Here is a 22,733-nt window from a genome sequence, read left to right as displayed (position 1 = left end):
ACCCAAACATACCCTAAACCCCCAAATCAAAGTGACATATTCTGGTTCCCTACAACTGTTCGGATTGATAAATTACATAGATGAGCAGGACTAGAATCAGCACCTGGGGAACACAAACACACATCTGTCATGCTCATTATTGATATTTTTATGATGGCAGTTTCTTATTGTGTGGGGCACACAGTGAGCCCCTGGTGAGACCACCCAGCTTCCCTTAGAGAAAATGTCCACAGGAGCCTTACCCGCGCTGTCCTTTGCAGTATGAAGCAAACCTGCAGTGTCCTCGCCTGCTGAAATTTTCTGAGCTAGTGCCTGTCAAATGTGAAGGGCACTGCAGCTCTGCCCTGCTATTGTTTCCTAGGTGCCAGGAGCCAGGGAACAACCTATCAAAGTACAGCGCAGGAGAGGAGACAGGCGGGCAAGGTGGCAGTGGTTGGCAGGCTGCGTCCTGATGTAAATGAGAATGATGTGGGTGATTCTGCATGTTGGGAAGCCCCCCCTCCTCTGTTTCTTTAGCTGTGAAATGGGTGCTGTGGTACTATTGGCTTCCCAGAGCTGGGTGAGAAGGAATGAGATGGCCTTCTCAAGGACTCAGAGAGTGTACAGTTGGCCACACATAGAGTACAGTTCCTTGGTATTTACCTAAATAGGGGGAAAGGTGCTTCTTGCCAGGATAAGATGAATTGAGTGATTAACAAATACGAGTTGATGTCCTGAGAAACTTGTCATTTTAATGGAGGTAATTTTGGAGGCAAACAGAAGGCACTCATTAGAGGAATCTGGAGGTCTGTGTTCAGGCCCCTGCCCTATACTTACTTGTCAGAGGAACTTGGGACAAGTCTCTGGTCTCCACTGAATATTCCCAGGTTGATCTATTTGCTATTACCATGACAGAATGACTCATACTTTGTCATTTATAAAGGAAGGACTTTATTCAACTCAAGGCACAGAAATTCAAGATCAGGCAGCTGCATCTGGCCTCTTGCTCCATAAAACAGGAAAATATTGCCAGGGACTGGAGGTTCATGCTGCATTCCTAGCGACTCAGGAGGCTGAGACCTGAGGATCATAGTTTGAAGCCAGTTTAGGCAGGAAAGTGTGTAGGACTCTTATCTCCAATGAACCACCAGAAAATCAGAAATGGGACTGTGGCTCCAAGTGGTAGAGTGCTAGCCTTGAGCAAAAAGAGCTCAGGGACAGCACCCAGATCCTGAGTTCAGGCCCCATGACTGTAAAAAACAAAAAGGGCAACTCTCATTATGTGTCAGGAAGTGGTGAGCAAGCACGTTCTGAAGAGACTGAGCACTAAGCATAACCCTGCTTTACATTTTTATTATTATTATAAAGGTGATGTACAGAGGAGTTACCATTACATACGTAATCTTGCTTTGTCACAGCCTATCTTGTAGTAAGGGACCAGTCCTGTGAGAGCAGTGGTCGCTCACTCCTGAGGGATGACATTGATCTGGGCATGCAAACTCCATCTCCCAGTGATCTAAACACCTCCCATTAGGCTCCTCCTCCCAAAGCTGTTACCCTGAGGAATTTATCCTGGCCCAGAGTTTTGATGAGAGCCAACTGTCTGTACATAAGCAATGGCCCCTCTCCATCAGGCAAGCAGAGTCACAGAGCCCAAGTTCCACAGGACAGACAGAAGTGCCACCTGTGTCACACAGCTGCTTCCTCTCAGGTCCCAACCCATGGGGAAACTGGTTCTGTCAGGACAAGGCTCAGGATTTCCTGTAAACTTCTACCTGGTACCTGCTATGTGCAGACTATCTGTGACAGGTCCTGGATCAGGCAGTGAGAGTTAGAGGTGTCAGATATTCTCTAGAGGAAATGAGACAGGAAATAAACCCATCACTGGTTAAGAAAAGAGATGCTACAATATGTGGAAAGAAACAGTTACTTAGTCATAGGTAATGGGCAGTGCTGGGGTCAACACATGGAGTAGTCAGAGAAACAAGGGAAGAGAAGCAAATGAAAGGCCCAGTGGTGGGCAGGGATTGGGGGCATGGAATGCAAGGAATGAGTTTGATTTGTTTGAGAAGGAAGGATGATTCAGTGTAGAAAATGAGGGGGAAGCTTGCCCAGATCATGTCGGTCCTCAAGGTCTTAAAAGCAGTGTAAATTGAATCCACAGTACAGTGGGGCCCATGGAAGGATCATCAGGCTTGGCTGCCCTTAGAAGAATGAACAGTGGAATCAGGTGGATGCTTGTGTCTGTCCAGCTGGCTAGGACACTGGCTGCAACTATGGAGTGGAAAGAGCATGCGTCGAGGATTCAGAGCCATCTGGATCTAAGGGTAGCAGGTAGAGAGCCGAGCAGGGACTCACAGAAGATCACCCTTGAAGGATAGGGTGAGTTCATCACTGAGGTGGCGAAGATGGAGCTGCAGCAAGGTATAGGCAACAGAGGAGCAGGCCATCAGGAGACAGGTTTGGGATATGACAAGTGACACCCAGGAGTCATGCCTTCTCGCTAAACTCCTCGTTAGAGCAGCACCTGGCCACCAGTAGCCCTGCCAGGTGGCCATCTGCCCTGCTCTAGGCTGCTGGCAGCAGACAGTGGCAGGACGGAGGGCTAAGTAGGCGTGGCCTGATTCGCGGATGTGTTGTCTTGAGCTGGACTTCCCTCTGTCTTTCTTTATATCTGTCTGTATCCCTGTCTTTCCAAGGGTGTATCTCCTTGCCTCTCTGTGTGTTTCTATGTCTGTGTGTCTTTTCATCTCTCTCTGTCTTTTTGTGTTCGTGTGTGTGTGTGTGTGTGTGTGTGTGTGTGTGTGTGTGTACCTGTGTGTGTATCTTGCCTTTTCTGTTTCTCTTTTGTCAGTAGTTCTCCCACATTATGAGTGTTTGCCTGCCATCCCAGTTCCTTCCATTGCATTACAGACTTGTGTCAACCTTTTGGAAGGCTGCTCTATCTCCAGAAAGGAGGTCATTTGTTTTCTTATCTCAAGAGAAGGAACACCTCATGTCTGGCTCCCAGATCTGGGCAGCATGGGCCTCTCCTTGTCTACTCCAGGCTCTTGGCTCTGGCCTGTTGCCTTCTCCAATTCAACGAGTTCAAGCAAGGTCAGCTTCTCTGTAGCTGGCCTGGCACCATGGTCCTCAAAGCCAAGCCCAAGACCTCTCCTCTGAGTCTGCTGTGGCTAGTGTATGTCTGCACTTTGTGGCAAGCTATCAGTGGCTGGACCCGAGTCACAGAATCCTCACAGTGATCATGGATCCCAATAACCAGCTGGAGAAAGCAAGAGGACATAGGGAAGGGTGTGCCTGATGAGGGGACAGAAACATGAGACCATCGCAGGACTAAGGCGTGGGGATGAGGGCTCAAAATGTCTCTGTGAGAAAGCCGAGCTCAGCTTGAGCACTTGAGAATGGAGATCCCAAAAGGATCAACATGGCGTGATGGAAGACCACCAGGGCTTGGATCTTAATGCTCTAAGCAGTGTTGCTTAGTGGTGAGGGCCAGGGCTGCCTGAGCCAGGCTGGATTTGAATGACAGCTCTGCTACTTACTACTGGTGTAACTGTAGGCTTCCACTTCCACACTGGCGAGGAATAAATAGCACAGCTACCTTAGGCAAGAAGAAGGTGGCTTGAGGGAGTGGCAGAGCTGAGCCTGATAGCTGGGAACACTGAACATAGGCTGAGTGACCATAGCCAGTTACTTATTATATGGTAAATACTGGGCCTCAGATGCAGATTCCACCATTTAACCAGATAGATAGGTACTTCAGGTACTTCATCTCCCATGTGCCTCATTTCCCACCTCTGTTTGCATGAGTGTGAGTGTGTGTGTGTCTGTCTGTCTGTTTTTATCCAACCTGGGGCTTGACTCTGGGCCTGGATACTGTCCCTTAGCTTGTTTTACTCAAGGCTGATACTCTACCACTTGAGCCACAGATTCATGTCTAGGTTTTTGGTAGTTAATTGGTGATAAGAGATTACAGACTTTCCTGCCCAGGCTGGCTTTCAATTTCAATCCTCAAATCTCACTCTCTGTATAGCTAGGCGTACAGCGACGAGCCACCAGCACCCATATCCACACATCTGTTAATAAAATAGGTGTCCACGATCGTTTATATCATCTGTGGTTATGAGGATTCAGTGAATCAGTATTGAATAAGATTCACTTCCATTCGCAGGGCTCTTGTGTTTCTGTTGTAAAGTGAAGTTGTTGGTTCTTGATCCTGTGAAGAATGTGGGTACTAGAGGATTTCAGGCACTGCCATGTGTGGATAGGTGTTCTGCTCCTTCCACCCCTGTGTGGCAGGCTGTGTGGCAGGCTATGTTACCTTGAATAAGTGATTTAATTCCTCCGGGCTTTTGTTTTTATTTAAAGAGAATGATGAGAGATACATGATTAATGCTAATTAATATCTGAGTTCAAAAACCTAGAGTGTTTAGCACTTTATTGGTCCTTAATCAATGAGAGCAATTAATTTGACATTGGAAACACTGCAGAGTGGAGTCTTCTATTGAGGGAGAAATAGTCTTGATTCCCAGGACCCATTTCAGATCCAAAATTAGTTCCTGAAAAAAGAAAAAGTTGTGATTTCACAGGATAAAGAAGAAAGGGAAAGGAAGACAAGATGCAGAAGGAATGGAGGGTTGATTCCTTTTTTTTTTTTTCCTGTTGAGATATAAACCCACAATCTAGCCTTAGGCTACTCAGAAACATTTGCACATCATGAATTAAAGCATTCAGTAGACCCCAGGCAGGGCAGGGCTGTGTGGAAAAGATGCCAGGCCCTTGATGTCCCCATTAAAAGTCCCTGCTGCAACTCCCTGTCCCCGTACTCTGTTCCCATGGTGAAAACCCAAGGCTTGGAACTTCCTGACTTCCCATAGGAGAATCCAAAGGTTTATGATGTGGCCTTTGTAGAAGAGGGGGAACAGCAGGAAGATGAGGATGCTACTGTAGAATGTGGGCCTTATGGTCCACAGCCAGACCCAGACCCAGACCCACACCCCACACAAGTGTGTCCAGACTTATGTCTCCCAGTGATACAGTGGCTGGGCTTATGTAATGCCACCAGCACACACACACACACACACACACACACACACACACACACACACACACATATACACATTGTGGGTTTTCTTTGGCCAGAGTGATGGAGCAGAGCCTTTCAGGCCTGCCTGATTTTAGAAGTGATTGGGCCCGGATTTCCAGTCAGGTAGGTAGGCATAGTAGCCCCAGCTGTGGGAGACTCAACTCTGTTCCCTGGATGTGGGAAGTTGATCACTTCCCACAAGTCATAGGAGCCCAAGTCAAGGGTTGAGATTCAAGGCAGAGAATGGACACTGGTGTCTCATTAGACTACTGGGAACTGGTAAAATACAGAGTCCTTCTGGCCAAAGGAAAGAGAGGGACTTAGGGCCACGGTCAGCCCTTGACTGCTTGAAGATTTCATTTGCTGAAGTTGTACATGTGAAGAACTGTCAGAGAGAGAGAGAAAGAGAAACAGAGACAGAGACAGATGGACTGGTTGACTGACTGACTGGCAGACCCTTCCATGGTTAGGGAGTGTGGAGAGTATTTGCCTTGAATACTTGCCAACATCTATCCAGCACCTCCGATCTCTGTTTGGAATGATAAAGTCTGGAAATGTGATAAAAATCATTGTCAGCACAGACATGGTGTATTATACAGTAAGTCAACACTATTAAAAGTCACCACAGATCTTTTTATTTCTCTGAAGGACCTAAGATAATCACTGAACCCCAGCCCTCAGCATACCTAGGGTTTCCATGTAGATGGTAGACATGGCCTTCGGGGGAAGTCCAGGTTAATCAGAAGCAAGGTGGTGTGGACAACTCCAGTCCTGGGCCCTGATGGGTGCTCCCTGGAGGGCTCTGTAAGTCCTCTGAATAAACCAACCCTACAGATATTTGGTAGTAACTTGGTTATTGTTAGGAGGATCTATTGAATGTTTTAATTTATTAAATGCAAATGCTTATTTACATGAGCTCTCATTTTTTGGTCTCTGTGTTGGCATTCTCGATGTAAATATATTTTGCATGGGAAGATGAATGCAAATATTGGGAAGACACCTTTTGTTTTCAGGCGATTACCCTCCCCCCACCTCACAAAATTTCCTGGCACCCTTGGGTGTCTTCCCATAGAGGAGGGAAAGCTCCCACACTCAGAAATTCCAGCTCCATAGCTAAATCCTCCTTGTCTGGGTACACATAGAGTCCCATGGGGATGGGGAGGAGGATGGCAGTGCAGGAGAGCAAGGCCTGTGGGTGTGGATCTGAGCTCCTGCATGGCAGAACGTGTCTCGTGTCCTATGGTGGAATGGAGCTTGGTGCATGGGAGACCTGGCGGGTCTATAATCTGCATGGAGCTGACTGCTGCCTTAGCAGATGTGTGCTTGACTGCGTTCCAGGAAGTTCAACATTGCTTTATGACCTGGTATCACTTTAAGTGACACAGGCTAGAGCTCCCAGCCTCTCCAGAGACTCTTTATCTTTGCTCATCAATGTATTGATAAAGCCCAGGCCAGCTTTCCTCATGAAATTTTTAAGCTTTCTACCCAAACACTGGTTCCTCATGGAGGAGGAAGACATGTTTTTTAGTGGGTACAGAGAAGAAGATGGGGTGAAAGGGAATGGATGAGTGTCCTCACATGGATGGAGGAGGAGTCACTGAATGTGAAGTCAGATATTCTCTCAAGTGTTGTCATTTTGGATGAGCTGAGATTTTACATGTCAGGGTATTTAGACTAAGCAAGAGCGGCTTTCTTTAGAATAATTGTGCATTTAATCTTCACGAAACACATGAAGCTAGTTGAACTTTGTGCCTTGTTGCATTGAACAATTTCCTTCAACAATTGAAAAAAAACATCTTTAGTTGTACAAAGGGATTTCAATTCAGCCATCGCTTTATAAATATGGTGACTCTTTATAAATATCACCCCTTTTGTTTATCATTGTTTTCCCCATCACTCCCAAACCCAACCCCTGCTCTCAGAGAAACCTGCATTGCAAGTGTCTTACGATGTGCTGAGACTGTTCTATGTGCTTGGGACAAATCAGTGAATAGATCACATATTGCTCTCATCTAGGTATAGCTGGCGATACAGCCATGAAGAAAGTGTAGAATGGGGAACGAGGGATCCGAAGTGCCAGATGGTGGCCCCTGGAGGAGAGCACTCACTGAATGGGTGCTATTGAGCAAGGGCCCAAGGGAGGTGAGGAGTGACACCAGCATGTGTCTAGAAGAGCACGAGGATCTCAATCATCATTCATATTCTTTCTGTGTTCACTAGGAAGTGTGAGAGACACATCAATCCTTCTCCAGTGTACCATGGGAGGGAATGCATACATTGGCCTGGGAGATACTGTGACTTTGTGCTGGTGATTAGAATAAGGCATTCCCCCCGCCCCCAGCAGGAAGCACTGTTATGGTTGTTGATGGTTACGTGAATGGGAAAATGTTCACAGAACTGTGTACCTCGAAAGTCCCTTTCCCTGTACATTCACTGAACAAATACTTCTGAAAAGCACTTCAGCACACACTTTTAGATCTGCTAAAAAATACCTGTGAAGTGGTCAGGCAAGGTTTTGGCCAGTCTTGTAAAGGAAGAACCCTCTACCCCGCTGCCAGTGTCCAAGTTGGATCTCCAGTTCAGGGCCATCCCAAAGCCCATGCCTACCACAATGTCCCCCAAACTAAAGTAATCATGTCATTACTGCTCTGTTTGGAAAACAGCCAGGATAAAAGCCACAGCTTGCCATGTACCACACTCCTCTGGATGCTTTGCAGTGTGAAAATACTAAGTTGCTTGGTATGAAAGATTGATACTCTTCTGTCATCTCCATCTCCAATGTAAACACAAGGCAGTGGAGGCACAGGAGGTGAAATAACCTTTCTCAGATCTTTTTTTTGGGGGGGGGAGTGGTCATGGGGCTTGAACTCTGGGCCTGGGCAGTGTTTCTGAGCTCTTTAGCTCAAGGCTACTACCCTACCTCTTGAGCCACAGCCCCACCTCCCATTTTCTAGAGGTTAATTGGAGATAAGAGTCTCAGGTTCTTTAGTTCCTGCGCTGGCTTTGAACTGCAATCCTCAGATTTCAGCCACCTGAGTAGCTAGGATTACAGATGTGAGCCACTGTGCCCCATCAAATCTTGAAGTGAGATTGAAACTCAGGAAATCTGGTTCCAGGAGCCATGAGGTTTACCTTTAGGCTCTCTGACTCAGTCTACTTGTGCCCAACACCAGAAAAAGTTGTGAGGACTGATAACTCAGGCTTGCAAGAGAATCTGTTCTTAAAGCATTGTTTTTACATATGATGTTTACTAAGGTATAGGATGGAAGTGTGTGTGTGTGCGTGTGTGTATGTGTATGTGTATGTGTGTTGATACTGGTGCTTGAACTCAGAACCTGTATATCATCCTTTAGCTTTTTCACTCAGTGCTTATACTGTACCACTTGATTCACAGCTCTACTTGGAGCTTGTTTTTGTTTGTTTTGTTGTTGTTGGTTTTGCTGGTTAATCTCCAATTAACTGGCTTCAAACTATGATTCTCATATTTCAATCTCCTGAATAGCCAGAATTATAGGTGTATAATTGCATGGTTGGATAGAATCTTTAGACCTTTTAGACAATTACAGTTTTACTCTCATGATGTTTCAAATTCCACCACTGGAATCTATTTTCTTAGGTTTCAAAGACCAAGTAGGAAGATTGCTTCAAGACCTTATATCTCATACTGACAACTCTGGAAGAGCTATTTTATTTTGTCAGTCATGGGGCTTAAACTGTGGGCCTAGGCACTGTCCCTGAGCTCTTCAGTTTAAGGCCACCACTCTACCACTTGAGCCACAGCGCCACTTTCCGTTTTCTGATGGTTAATTAGAGAAAAGAGTCTCATGGACTTTAGTGCCCAGACTGGCTTTGAACTGCAATCCTCAATCTCAGACTCCTGAATAGCTAAGATTATAGGCTTGCACCACTGGTGCCCAGCTGGAAGAGCTGTTTTAATAGGTGTGATCACGTTGAGGTAGCTGGCGCATTCAAGCATTCTGTCTTTGTTAGAATCCCCATTTCTTATGCCTGAGTCTCCTCTGAATTTGTACTTCAAATGACAAGATCCTACCAAGAGGTCTGATGTTTGTGATGAGGTCTTGAAAAAGGACAAAAAGGAGAAGCATTTGAGAAGAGGTCTAGCGATCAAAGACAAAACTCACCACTGTCTCAAACATGCTAGAAGTGGATCTGCATGAACAGGCATGTTCCCATGGTGAATTGCTCATGGTGACAACTATCCTAGCATCCCTGTGGGCTTTTGCAGAGAAGAGAAGAGGAGCCTGGATGTACTCAGGGAGTACAGTAAGGAAGGAAGGCTGTGTGTCTATAAGACATGTGAACAGAAATGGTCTACTTTCCTGACTGGGCTAGTCAGTGGCTCATCTTTTCTCCAAGTATCTGATGCTGGTCTGTGATGACTCTCATTCTTGTAGGGTGCTTCCATATGGATGCAAAACCTGTGACCCTGTGCTTTGCACTTGATTTCTGTCTCCTGACACTACACAGGTCTGAGATGTTGTTCAGCCTCTTCCTTGGTCCATCTTAGTTATCTCCCTTTGTGCCACAGCATCCAAGTTTGTCAGGTTGCACAGTGATTTTTTATTTTTCATCCTATCTGATGTGCCCACATCTGCCCTCTAGTGGTCAATGTGAGGGCAGCCTGTGTTACCTATCCAGCTGGCTGCCAGGGTGTCAGTTTCTGAGTGTCCAGGCACTGATGGCTCATATCTCATATTTATTATAATCCATGCTATTCAGGAGACAGAGATCTGTGGGTCACACTTTGAAGCCAGGCCAGGCAAGAGAGTATTAGTTTTCAGTTAACCAGCAAAAAGTGAGAGATGGAGATACTGCTCAAATGGTAGAGTGCCAACCTTTAGCAGGAGGCCCTGAGTTCAAGCTCCACAACTGGCATAAAACAAAACAGAACAAGATATCTCCACCTATCTTGAATGTTAAGATCTGAGTTAAAGCAATATTATTCACAGCAATATAGGTTGTGTAAGAACAGAAAATGTACCACTAGAGTATAAAAATCCTAGAAAATTGTGAAAATTTAAATAAATGGGGTAAAAAGAGAGTGTCGTGGTTAAGGGGTTAAGGTGTATGATTATATTCACACAATGCAATCACTGCTACTATTTTGAGTTATTTCTAAAACTTGGGAGTTTTTCAACTTTTACATGCATGCCATTACTCTGTGCCCACAGTTTTGTTGCATGATGTTTTTAATGTCGCAACACAATGATTTTTTCCTGTTACCAAGTGCCCCCTTCGGCCCTAGATTCATGGACTGACCACGCTACCCTTTGGCTGGCTGTTCACTACTTTTAAAATAGCACTTGGCTGGCATGCAAATGGACTGTGATCAACATATTTGTGCACATTTAGATTTTCCTGTAATTCAGATTCTTTTCCAGAGGACAGAAGTCCTGAAAGTGGAAATTATAGATTAAAAGGTACGTTTTGATGGTGATTGCCAAATTTCTCTCCAGATGGGCCTCCTGGTTTGTATTGCCACCAGCAGTGGACCAGGGGAGTGCCATTGGTTCTTTACTCTTAAAGGGGAAGAGGTCATTTCCACTAATGTACTTGTTGGCTGGTTTCCAACAGGTAAGCCAATTCCACTACGGCTGACAGAATTCCCCAGCCTGCTCTGAGCCAAGATCTACCACTCCCTTTAACTGGGAAGCTCAACCAGACACATCAGAGAGGAACAAGCCATTCCCACTGATCTGTAGCCATGAATTTCCTCCGGCGCCGTCTCTCTGACAGCAGCTTCGTGGCCAACCTGCCCAATGGCTATATGACAGACTTGCAGCGCCCAGAGAGCTCCACTAGCTCCCCTGCCTCGCCAGCCATGGAGAGGAGGCACCCCCAGCCCCTGGCTGCCTCCTTCTCCTCCCCGGGGTCAAGCCTCTTCAGCTCCTTCTCCAGTGCCATGAAGCAAACATCGCAGGGCCCCGTGGGGCTGGCCGAGCCCCCTACTCCCTCCACGCCCGTTGTTCAGAGACCCAGGATTCTGTTGGTGATTGATGATGCGCACACAGACTGGTAAGTTGGGATGGGCACCCATCACTCCCTTCCAGGGCAGATGAGATGAGGCCTGTATCATCTCTTGTGAGAAACAGAGGAGCGAGAGTGGTAGGAAAGTTTGTGTGGTTTCAGAAACTGACCACCAGGAAGGAAGTTACCTTCTACCAAGCCAGCAGTCTACCTGGCACCACGGCACAGGTGTTGCACCCAGTTCTCCTCAAGCTTTACCTTGACAGTCACAACCTTCTCACCAGTACCTCTGAGAACTAGAAAATGTGATTGAAGTCCTGCTGTGGGCAGCAAAGCTGAGTCAGAAGGAAAGTTGAAGTTAGATGCTCATGGTTCACGCCTATAATCCTAGCTACTCAGCAGGATGAGTTCTTAGGATTGGTTCGAAACCAGCCCAAGCAGAAAAGTCTGTGAGAGTCTTTATTTCCAAGGAACCACCTAAAGCTATGGCTCTAAGTGGTAGAGTGCTAGCTTGTGTGAAAAAGCTCAGAGATAGCACCAGGCCCTGAGTTCAAACATCATGACAAACAAGGAAGTTAGGAAGGAAGGAAGGAAGGAAGGAAGGAAGGAAGGAAGGAAGGAAGGAAGGAAAGAGAGAGAGGGGGAAGAAAGGAGGGAGGGAGGGAAAGACGAAAGGACAAAAAGAAGAAAGTTAGTTGAATCCAGGCTATGAGAGTGTGATTGTGTCAGTCCATGAACCTGTTGAAGTGATGGATTGTGAAGGTTTCAGTGTGTTTGGTATAAATACTATCAGATGGGGTGCTCATGGTTCACGTCTATAATTCTAGATACTCAAGAGGCTGAGATCTGGGGATTATGGTTCAAAGCTAGTCTTGGTAGACAAATTTATAAGATTCTTATTTCTAATCAAGCAGCAAAAAGCTAGAGGTAGAGGTGTGGCTCAACTGGTAGAAAACTAGTCTTGGTCAAAAAAAAAAACAAAAGCCAAGCAAGAATGTGAAGCCCTGAGTTTATGCTCCAGTACCAACGCTCACACACACACACACACACACACACACACACACACACACACACCAAAATCAAATAAAACCAAACCCAAACATGCTATGTTACCTTTCAAAAGGGGGGAAACTGCTGAATGCTGGTGGCTTACACCTGTAACCCTAGCTACTCAGGAGGCTGAGATCCGAGGATTGTGGTCTGAAGCCAGCCTGGGCAGGAAAGTCCTTGAGATTCTTATCTCCAGTTAACCCCTCACAAACCAGAAGTGGAGCTGTGGCTCAAAGTAATAGAGTATTCATCTTGAGCAAGAAGAGCTCAGGGACAACACCCAGGTCCTGAGTTCAAGCCCCATGACCATAACAAGCTTCAGTCTGACATACAGCTGGCAATATTTGTCCCCGTAACCTCTAACTCCTCCCCAAAATGAGGGAGAATGACATCAATGCAGAGGAGTTGGTTCTGGATACTCTTCTCTGCACAGTGCTGCTGTCAAGTGCCTACATGGCTGTGTGGCCCTTCTATTTATCTTTAGTCTGATGTCTGGCTTTGTCTTGGGACTGCTCTGTGTTGCCTGTATTCTTTCTGGCTCTGCTTTTTGTTGGGAAAGATGTTTCTTGGGGGAGGTGTGGGGTGTGGCAGACCAAGGAAGGGTTCATAAATGGCCAGGGGATGCAATGGCTGGGAATCTAAGCTAGGGTGGCACCCTCAAACCCATCTCTACCTGCAGAGCAGCTCAGTGGTTTCTGTGAAGTTCAGTGCCTGCCTCAGAGTCCATTTGTGCTAGTATTGTTAGCATCTAAGTTAATATGAAAGTGCTTACTATGTGCTACCAAGTGCTACTGTAGACACTAGGGGCTATTTAAGTATATATTGGCATTTTTGTAGAGAGTTAGGTCCCTTCCTGTGTGACATTAGTCATTCATCTTGGCAGAGATGCCTTGCTAAGTATGTTTTATCTGGTATTTCGATGCCCAGTACTGGGTAGACTGAATAGAATTTGTTCCATGTTTCCTGTTCGTGCCTGTTGGTCACCTGCCTGCTAGCTTCCAGGTGGATGAAGTTGAATCTTCTTTCTCTCCGCTGCCGTCCACAGGGTGTGTAGTGTAGCATATGGTAGTGGATGAAGTTGGAACGCATGAGTGACCCTAGCCAAAGTGACACTAGCATGTTGACCTTGGTGTCCAGTTTCTTCAGTCCACAGGTTTCAAGCCTACACTTCAGCCGCAAGTCTACACTTGAGGCTATATGTGCTGCTGGGGACCCAGTTTTAACCCAAAGACTCTCTCTCTCAATGCAGTCTGGGTCACATAGCACACCCCCACATGTTAACTGGCTCTGTGAACAAAAATCTTTGGTTTAAGATATTCTTCTTGCCTCCTCAATGGGTTAAAAAGGGAGGAAGGAGACTGAGACTTATAAACTCACCTAGAGGTTGCCTCTACGTTCAGTGCAGACTTCCTTCCACACACCTGTCAGCCTCTAATATAGAACTCCACTCCACACTAGAGTTTTCATGAACTTTCACTGGCTAACCTCTCTGGATTAGAGTACATTCCCAATTTTCCAAGGTGAAGCTAACTTCTTGGAATTTCCAACCTGCCATATGTGGTGGTGCACGCCTGTAATCTTGAAGTGCAGGGGAGGGAGGCTTAAAGTAGGAGGATTAAGAGTTGGAGAGTCTACTGGGAGCAGTGGCTCATGTCTGTAATCCTAGCTACTGAGGAAGCTGAGGTCTGTGGATCAAGGTTCAAAGCCAGCCTGGGCACTGAAAGTCCATGAGACTCTTATCTCCAGTTAATCACCAGAAAACCAGAAGTGGCACTGTGACTCAAGGGGTAGAGCAGTAGCCTTGAGCTGAAGAACTCAGGGACAGCACCCAGGCCCAGAGTTCAAGTCCCATGACTGAAAAAAAGAGTTTGAAAGTCTGAATTGGATAGTTAGAGATTATCTCAGAAAGAAAAGGGAAAAGGAAAGGGGAAGGAGGAGGGAGGGACTGGGGGAGAAAAGAAAAAAGATGCTTCATTCTGTTAGCAGAATTCCCCAAATAGGCCTAGCCCATTCTACTAAAAGTGACCAGCAGGTGGCAGGCCAGCCCCATGGTTCCTGGGTAGTCTTGGCAGAGCTGGGCAACCTCCTGTCAGCGCCATCCTGCACTGTGAGAACTGCCTCCAGACAGGAGGAACTTGGTACTTGGTAGAGAGGGAAGAAACCAGATCAGCTGGCACTGTCCCTGCTTCCCTGAGAAGATAATGAGGGGGAGCCATCCATTGGCCTGCACTGACAGTGATGGGCACCCCCCCACACACACTGGGACAACATGACCCCCTTTTCTACGATCCTCAGCCCCAAACACTGCCCTATCTGCCCCTCCTGGTCCTGAAGTTTTCCCTCCTTCACTGGGTGAAGACTGCCTACTATAGACCCACCAGCTTCCCACACATCCACATGAACTTGGTTCGGACCCCTTAATCCTGCAGCCCTGGGCAGGGGGAGAGTTTTGGGAGCTCATTCTTTCTCTCCTGGGGATCCCAACTGGCAAATGCTTTAAACTGAATCTTGTGGAGCCCCCAAGTACCCTCTGGCACCTGGCCAATGCCCTTCAGGGGGAACTAGAGGGTTCCAGAACCACCTTTGTTGGAAAGAGAATTTATAACAGAATGTGTTGGGAGGCCACTCAGCAGCCATCACCAGGGTTGGCTCAGAGGTGACACTGGCTGGGGCAAGGGTCTGTGGAAAGCTTAGTATGGCTCAGTGGGCCATCTATGCTCTGAGATGGAGCAGAGCAGCCTGGAAGGAACAGAGGAATTAGGTAATGGCACCCAAAGCTCGGTTTTCTTCATCCCACTACCCTTGAACTCTGCTGGCCTCCAGTTTCCTGAGTTCACCCCCTGCTTGCCCTCCCAGGGTAGCCTCTTTCTGAAACAAATCAGTAGATTCACACCCAGGATCTGAGGTGTCTGAGCCGGGGAAGAGAAGAGAAGAGGCAGTACTCCACATTAAAGTTCAGAAGCTGAGCACAGGATCCGGTGGCCTGGCCCTGGAGGGCAGTGCCCATCCTCAGCCAGTGGACCTCGCCCTGCCCCATGAACAGGGCCAGTGGAAGGTATCATCCTGATGATCTCAGGCTGGCAGAATGAACTTTTGTAGATATTGCCCTTGGGTGTATGGGGCATATTTACTTCTTTTTTTAAGATTAAATTTATTTTAAAAAATTAGGTAATTATACAAAAGGGTTTCAAGTTAACATATCAGTTTCTGAGTTTAAGCACTAATCCCAGGCTAGGCTATTCTTGTTCTTTCCGCTGCTCTGGATATTAGGGAATTTGACCTCTGAGTGAGGTAGTTGCTCCCCAAAGAGTTCAGTCGGGAAAGAAGATAAGCTGCAAATCGTGGAGAATGGGCAGGTGGCAGTGGGAAGTTAAAGTCCCATCTACCATGTCTTATCACCATGTTGGCCAAGTGCCCTGTTTCCTTGTGTGTATTTACACATGTTATTTCTGGGATCCTCTACTTTATCCTATGCTGAAAACTCAAAAACTCTTTTTATTTTATTTATTTGCTTGTGTATTTTTTGTTGGTTATGGGGCTTGGGCACAGGGCCTGGGCGCTGTCCCTGAGCCTCTTTGATCCACAGTGCCACTTCCTGTTCTTTTGGCCATAAGAGTCTCCTGGGGATTTTACTCCCCTGGGCTGGCATCAAACCATGCTCTTCAGATTTCAGCCTCCTGAGTCACTAGAATTCTAGGTGTGACCACTGGCACCTGGCTTCTAGCTTCTACTCTAAAGGTGAAGCTGCTTCCAGCTGCTTTGAGCACAGTCATGAGGACCCCAGGACACCTTAGAACCCCGCTTGAGGCCTGGTAGTTCCACTTCCATCCTCTCCCTGTGCATGTGGGGTTGGAGTTGGGGAAGATGATAGGTGTGAATTCAGGAGTTGGCATCACCAGAGGCTTAAGGGTGTCTCATGGTTGTTCACACTGGGCACTGGTGGACTGTAGTTCAAAGCCAGCCTGGCAGAATAGTCTAAGAGACTATTTTAACCAGCAAACAAGCTAGACTTGGAGATATGGCTCAAGTTGTAGAGTGCCAGTCATGGGCTAAAAGCTGAGCAAGAGTGTACAACCCTGAGTTCTTGCCCCAGTTATAGTACACATACACACAGATACATAGACACAGACACACACATATGCACACACACACACACACACACACACACACACACACACACACACATACACGTATTCACTACAGAATACCAGTTAATACTTAATGAGTATAAGTATATTCCTTGCAGTACTGGAGATAGACTTATACACAAAATTACTTGCCACCTCCCTGAAGTTTGAATTTAACAGGATGTCCTGCATGTTATCTTCTGGAGGATGGTAATGAGAGAGACACTGCAAACAGTACCAAAACAGTCTAGCCCTCGCTCTGCCTTGCTTCTTGGCTAGGGAGCCAACTCTGCTCCAGAATTGACTTACACAGCAATTTCCCTCCCTGTGACGGAGGAGGAGCATCATCCCCAGAAGGGAGGGGCCAGAGCCCAGTAGCCAGGCCTGGGCTAGCCTGCCAAGGCTCTGGTCTCTGTTCTCTCTCAGTTATGTGACCTTGGGCAAATCCAACTGCCTTGGGACCTGTGTGCCTCAGCTATAAGGCAGGCCCAGAGGAAGATGGTGCCTAAAAGGGTAATTGTGCAAATTAAAGACAATGGCATGGGTGACATTGCTCGGCTTAGCCTGACATAATAGGCCCTGAAATGGTAACTGTTATTAACAATTAATTGCAGTTCCTAATTGCTGGTGACTATAATAGTGCTGGGAGCCTGGAGAAGGCACCTCTTGGCAGACCTTTAGACTGACTTGCAAAAGCCCTTGGGGAGGGGTAGTGAGATCCTGGCAGGCTGGCAGACGCTGGCTGAGATGCCACCGGGCCCTGCCTCTGGAGTCAGGGGACAGGCTTAGAGAGGAGACACACAGCTCTCTGTTGAGACACTTGGCTCTGGGGAACAAACTCCTCACCCCTCTCCCCACTCCTTCCTCACCCCTAAGACTCTCCTTGAACCAGGTTGGCCCCTCCTGTTGGTGTGGGGAGAGATGAGGGGGAGGGGCCTAATGAAAGGAGATTGTCACCTTCCCATTTGATTCACTCACTGACCCAAACATGCTACCTGACTCTACCTGGAGTGGCTCTTGGACCTCTGGACACTGTCCCTCCAGCTCTGGCCCCTCCCTCCAGTCCTCCTTGTCCTGGTGCCGGGGTGGGGGGAGGGGCTGGGCATTCCCCAGCATCCTGCCCAGTTGCCTGGAGACTGCTCCATTTTCCCAGGCCCGGACCCCTTTTATGAAGGAGACAATGTGAGCACACAGTGAGGGCCTTGTGTGGCACCCAAGCCCCAAGCCCTTTGACTTGAGGAATTTTTCAAGTGCTGACCCCTCTTCGTGAGGTTTTCATGCGATCCAATCCAAGAGCCCGGTGCCCTGTGGCTTCCTACCCAGTGCCTTGGGGGTGGTGCTGAGAGGCAGAGAAGGGGAAACAGAGAAGGGTTGTTACTCTCGCATTACTAGATCTTAGGAGAGCGCTTCACCCTCCAAACTGGAAGGAGAGGATGGAGAAAATTCTGATGGATATGGCTTCATCCAAAATTCCTCTCTTCTCACTGCCCTTCTAATGACCTTGGCTGAGCTGTGGGATCTTGGGGACAGGGAACACTTGTCCCTCTCTGGGCCTGAGTTCTTTCTTCATGTATTTAGCAATAGGGATGGAGGGAGATTGTGGTCCCCAAAGGTTGTTTCCATCAGAATGACATTCATCATCTCATGTACCACCCCCCACCTGTTGTATTGGATAATTTTCTTTGTATGGAAAAGAAACAGACTTTGGCTAACTTAGGCAACATAGGAATTTCTTAGAAATATGTGGGCAAGTTCTAAGAAGCAAAGGGAAATATGAAGACTGGAGCCTCAGAATATTAGGCCCCAGAGTCCATCTAAAAGGTAGCTGGAGCTGTGTGCCAGTGGCTCATTCCTGTAATCCTAGATACTCAGGAAACTGAGAGCTGAGATCAAGATTTGAAGCCAGCCCAGGCAGGAAAGTCCCCATTGGGGGCTCTTTATCTCCAATTAACCACTCAAAAACTGACAATGACACTGTGGCTCAGGTGGTAGAATGCTTACCTTGAGCAAAAGAGATAGCACCTAGGGCTGTGAGTTCAAACCCCACAATTGACAAAAGAAAACAACAACCTAAAAATTATTTGGGAGCAGAAATTCATGGAAAGCGTCTACTCAAATCAGCTTGTTTGCTTCTATCCTTGTTTCTCTGGGCTGGAAAACAAATTCTTGGAGAACAAGCCTGTTGGGGTCCACTTCTTGTTCCTGGGGACTTAGGGACAGTCTCCCCAAGACTGGCCACAAGAGGAGGGTTAGTTCTATCAATGCACATGCAAATACAAATGGAAGAGTTTATTCTCAAAAAGGGAGAGATACAAGACAGGCTAAGAACATTTAAATCCGAATATATAGAGTCAGGAAACTGCTTTTTTCTTGGTTGAGCCACAGCTCCACTTCCAGTTGTTGTTGTTGTAAGTTAATTGGAGATGAAAGTCTCATGAACTTTCCAGTCCAGGCTGCCTTTGAACCGTGATCCTCAGATCAGGCTCCTGAATAGTTAGGATTACAGGTGTGAGCCCTTGGTAACCTGACCTGAACCTGCTTTAAAAAAATCTTAACAATCGCCAGGATAGGAAAACAAGAGCTTTATCTTGTGTGTACTATGTTATTGTTCTTCTCTTTTGTTGCCCTTTGGTTAACTTGTATTGTTACTGTATCTGACCTGGCATATTGTATATACGTTTATTTGTTTATTTGAAATAGGAAAGGGAATGGGGGGAAACAAGATGATTGGAAGGGGGTGGGGGGAGGGAAATGGGGACAAAACCAGGAGAAGGGGTATCAATGCATGGGAAGTAATGGACATTCTATCTGGTGAATGTAACTATAACCCCTCTATACATTACAATAAAAAAAATAATCTAACAAGCTGGGTGCAGTGGCTCCTGCCTATAATCCTAGCTACTCAGGAGACTGAGATCTAAGGATCAAGGTTCAAAGCCAGCCTGGGCACAAAAAGACCTGAGACTCTTATCTCCAATTAATCTCTAGAAAATGGAAAGTGAGGCTTGGCTCAAGGGTGGGGTGGTAGCCTTGAGCTGAAGAGCTAAGGGACAGCACCCAACCGAGTTCAAGGCACATGACCCACTTAAAAAAAAATGATGAAGAACTCAGCTTAGAAATTACCCATCCAGAGGTCTTGTTTCATGTGGCTTCCAACCGGTTCAGCTAAGACCAGTCAGGAAAGAAAGATGGGAGCATAGTTGAGCTCAATACAGTTAAGATCAACAGGCAAAGATCAAGTGGTGAGGGAATGGGAACCCTGTCACTTGGAGGATTTCAAGCCCTGCTTGGCTGCTTATTTGAGAGGAGTAAGACAGTAGAAGCTCAGCCCACCAGGGCAGGTTAGAACTTAAAGGAGGCTCCAACTTATAGCTTTTCATGTTCTCATCACTGATCTCATGCTTAGTGACTTTGAATGACCCAGCCTGGCTCTTCTCTGAAGAGTTCAGCTGCTTCAGTTGTGAGTCCTGTCTCGTCCTCTGGCTCAGGCACTCTGAATGACCTTTCGAAGAAGCCCTGGGTCTTCTTGAGCAATAGTAACTGTGGAGCCAGCGTCTCCAGGCTCCATCCCGCCTGAGTTACAGCCTTGCCCTGGGGAGAGGGAGGCAGGTCTCTGGGCAGATGCCAGCCTTGTTACAGAATGTCTCTCTCTCCAGAGCCTGTGGAAGCCTGCCTCTGACATGTTCCTGGCAGGAGAGAGGCACCCATGAGGGCAAGAGAAGGGATGGAGCTTCCTGTCTCCTCTCCTGACCTCCTGCCCTGGCTTTGTGGAATGGACAGGGCTGTGGGGTTCCTGGAGATTCACCGAGAGTTCAGTGCCTCTGAAGAATGGGCTTAGCTAGATGAGTGGTTGCTTGAGCAGCTGCTCAAAGGATACAAGCCACTTGATGAGAGGAGGAGCAGATGAAGGAAAGGAGCAAGAGTGTAGAGAAATACTTCCTTACTATGAGGAGCATCAGCTTGGTGACAGATGGTGTCTGCCACTTGGTTTCAGCTGGAGAGAGATGACCAGGAATGGGGGGGCACTATGCTGGGTGTGAACTAGGGGGATGTCCTCTGGGGGCTGTTTTGTTCAGTGCAATTTCAAGGGCCTAATAGAATGCGGAGCACATACCAGAGGATGGATGGATGGATGGATGGATGGGTGAGTGAGTGGAAGAGTATGTGTTATATGTGTGTTTGTATGGGTAGGTAGATTTGTGAATGGATGTTGGCTGGATGGATAGATAGAAGAATATGTGTATGTATATATGAATATGTTTATATGTGGATAGAAGAGTAGATGGATGGATGCATGGATATGTAAGAGAATGCATGAATAAACAGAGAAGTGGATGGATACAAAATCCTCGCAGCCTTCTTGCCCATTTAGCCTTCATACATCTCACACCTTTCTATCTTCAATGCACAATTTCCCTTAGTCCTCTTATTATACACCTTATGCCATCAAAACCCCTTTTTCTGAGTGATCAGGTGTTACTTGCATGCTGAAATGGATACCTTTCAGTGTATTACCTGTACTGCGAGCATTTCCACAGGTTGGGCTGGGTAGATAAAAGTTTAGCAAACACTTGCCAAGGGAATGATTTTCTCTTTGGAGGATGTAAAGTTGATGACTTCTTGAAGTCTCTAGAAACAAAGGTGACAATGTCATGTCTTCGGACAGGAAGGGCTAGAGACTGGGACATGATGATATTTTAGTCAGTTTTCTGCAGTCAGGAGTTGTGGATATGATGTCTCTATTTATTCTAAGGGTCTGGGAGCTGCTGGGATGCAAGCAGAGCAATAAAGTCAAAGCCAGGACAGGCGAGGCACAGGCAGCTGCTGCCATCTTTCTCCTCTTGGAGAGAGGCACAGTGTGACTGACCTCAGACCTTCTCCCCTCCTGGTGAAGGTCAGGGGAGAGGACAGGTCTAGCACTGGGCACATGTTGGCCACATCATACTCACACATCCTTATGGCAGACCCTGCAAAGCCCTCTCTTACACGGGAGGAAACTGGAACTCAGGAGATAGATATTGGCTTGAGGCAGATTAGGAAATAAACAGAAGAGATGGAGGTGAACTGGGCAGCCAGCCCACTTTCTTCTTCATCTGAGGAGATGACTTCCACCCTGGACAGGAACTTCCTGGACCCTCTGTCCTTAAGACAGCATGGCCGAGGCTTTACTGTCTTGATTGCATGTACAGGATGGATTTTTTTTTTTGAAAAAAAAAAAACAAAAACCTCCTGGCTGGGGCCCAGGTGGTCCTGTTTGTGTTCAATCTTTCTTCTGCCCCTGCTGTAGCTGCTAAAGAACACGGTACCCATTCCTTATAAACCTCTCTCACATATCACATCCCACCACCCCACACTAGGGATTTCCCACCCTAGGTAGCACCAGTTTATAGTACTCTCCTTCCTGGTGCCTCTCTGATATGGCAGTAAAAACTGAGGCCACCCACGGAGATAGAAGCCTGGAGGAAACCGCAGCTCCTCACACCCTTTGCGAGGCTACAGACTCAACAGACTGGCCAAGGTGTTCAGGAGGTGGGGGTGGGGGGCTCCTTAAGAAAATGGACATATTAGGGCACAAAGAGGAGGCAGCTGATGTAAGTAAGACCAAGCCTGCAGGTCCAGAGGAGGCCATCTGTTTTGCCTGAGGTCAAACAGCCAGTCAATTAGAGAGGCGGCAACCCCAGCCCCCAAGGCAACTAGAATTCCACACCATCCTTCCCTTACCCTCTGCCAGACTGAGCTGTTCAGAGGCAGCTCCAGCTCCAGCCTGAATGAACACTGCCCCCCCACACACACCGCCCCCAGCAAGCAAGGAGGCAGCAGTCTGTGTGGCCCGTCAGGAGGCAGACTTCTGACTCCCAGCCAGGCAGGGGGGATGGACCGCCTGACCCTCACCTCAGCCTGAGTCCGCCGCAACAAACATTCCAGAAATGGGCAAAAACATGTGTTCCTCCTAGAAGGTGAGGCCTTCTCAAGGCCAGCTGTACTTGTGTGGTGTTCGTGTAATGCAGGGGACCCTGGGCTGCAGATTAGATTCAAATCCAAGACTGCTGGTCATTGTGCAGGCTGGGCACCATGTAAGGAATGATCCTCCCTCGCCCACCCCATTGGAATAGGCATATAGTATATTCCAACAGTCTACCAGCAGATGGCAGTACAGGGAGCCCTATGTCTGTGGAAGAATCCATGTGAGAGTGTCAATGGAGCCAGTCAATGGACTTTAAGCAAAGTCCTGTGCCCTGTCTCACCAGGCTGGGTACTAGACATGAAGTGAGTGTTATAATATGGCTTCTCATTTCCCAGAGTTCACAGATTAGGTGTTTGTGGGCCAGGGGACAGAGGATTGATGTGTAATCACAAGGTAGAGAGGTGTTATAATGGCTGTAAGTATAATGTGCTATAGAAGCAGTGGCAGGACATTGCACCCAGCCAGCTGGGTGACGCTGCCAAGGAAAACAAAGTGGGTACCACCCATGCATTTGTTGGAACGTGTAAAAGAGGCGGTT

General features: G+C 47.2%; 1 protein-coding gene across 2 annotated transcripts in view; it reads left to right on the top strand.

Annotated features, from left to right (window-relative positions):
- Positions 1 to 22,733, top strand: part of Syn3 (synapsin III) — a 358,286-nt gene that overhangs the window by 16,994 nt on the left and 318,559 nt on the right. For both annotated transcript variants that reach the window (XM_090328587.1, XM_090328588.1), the window contains exon 2: positions 10,661 to 11,101. In XM_090328587.1, the coding sequence (XP_090184713.1) occupies positions 10,791 to 11,101 (311 nt within the window). In that variant the 5' untranslated portion in view covers positions 10,661 to 10,790. The remainder of the gene's footprint in view (positions 1 to 10,660; positions 11,102 to 22,733) is intronic.

The sequence above is a fragment of the Megascapheus bottae genome, chromosome 2, assembly GCF_031878675.1.
Source record: "Megascapheus bottae isolate mThoBot1 chromosome 2, mThoBot2.hap1, whole genome shotgun sequence".
Lineage (NCBI taxonomy): Eukaryota > Metazoa > Chordata > Mammalia > Rodentia > Geomyidae > Megascapheus > Megascapheus bottae.
Note: the sequence above shows the minus strand (reverse complement) of the source record. Positions and strands in the feature narration are given on the sequence as shown.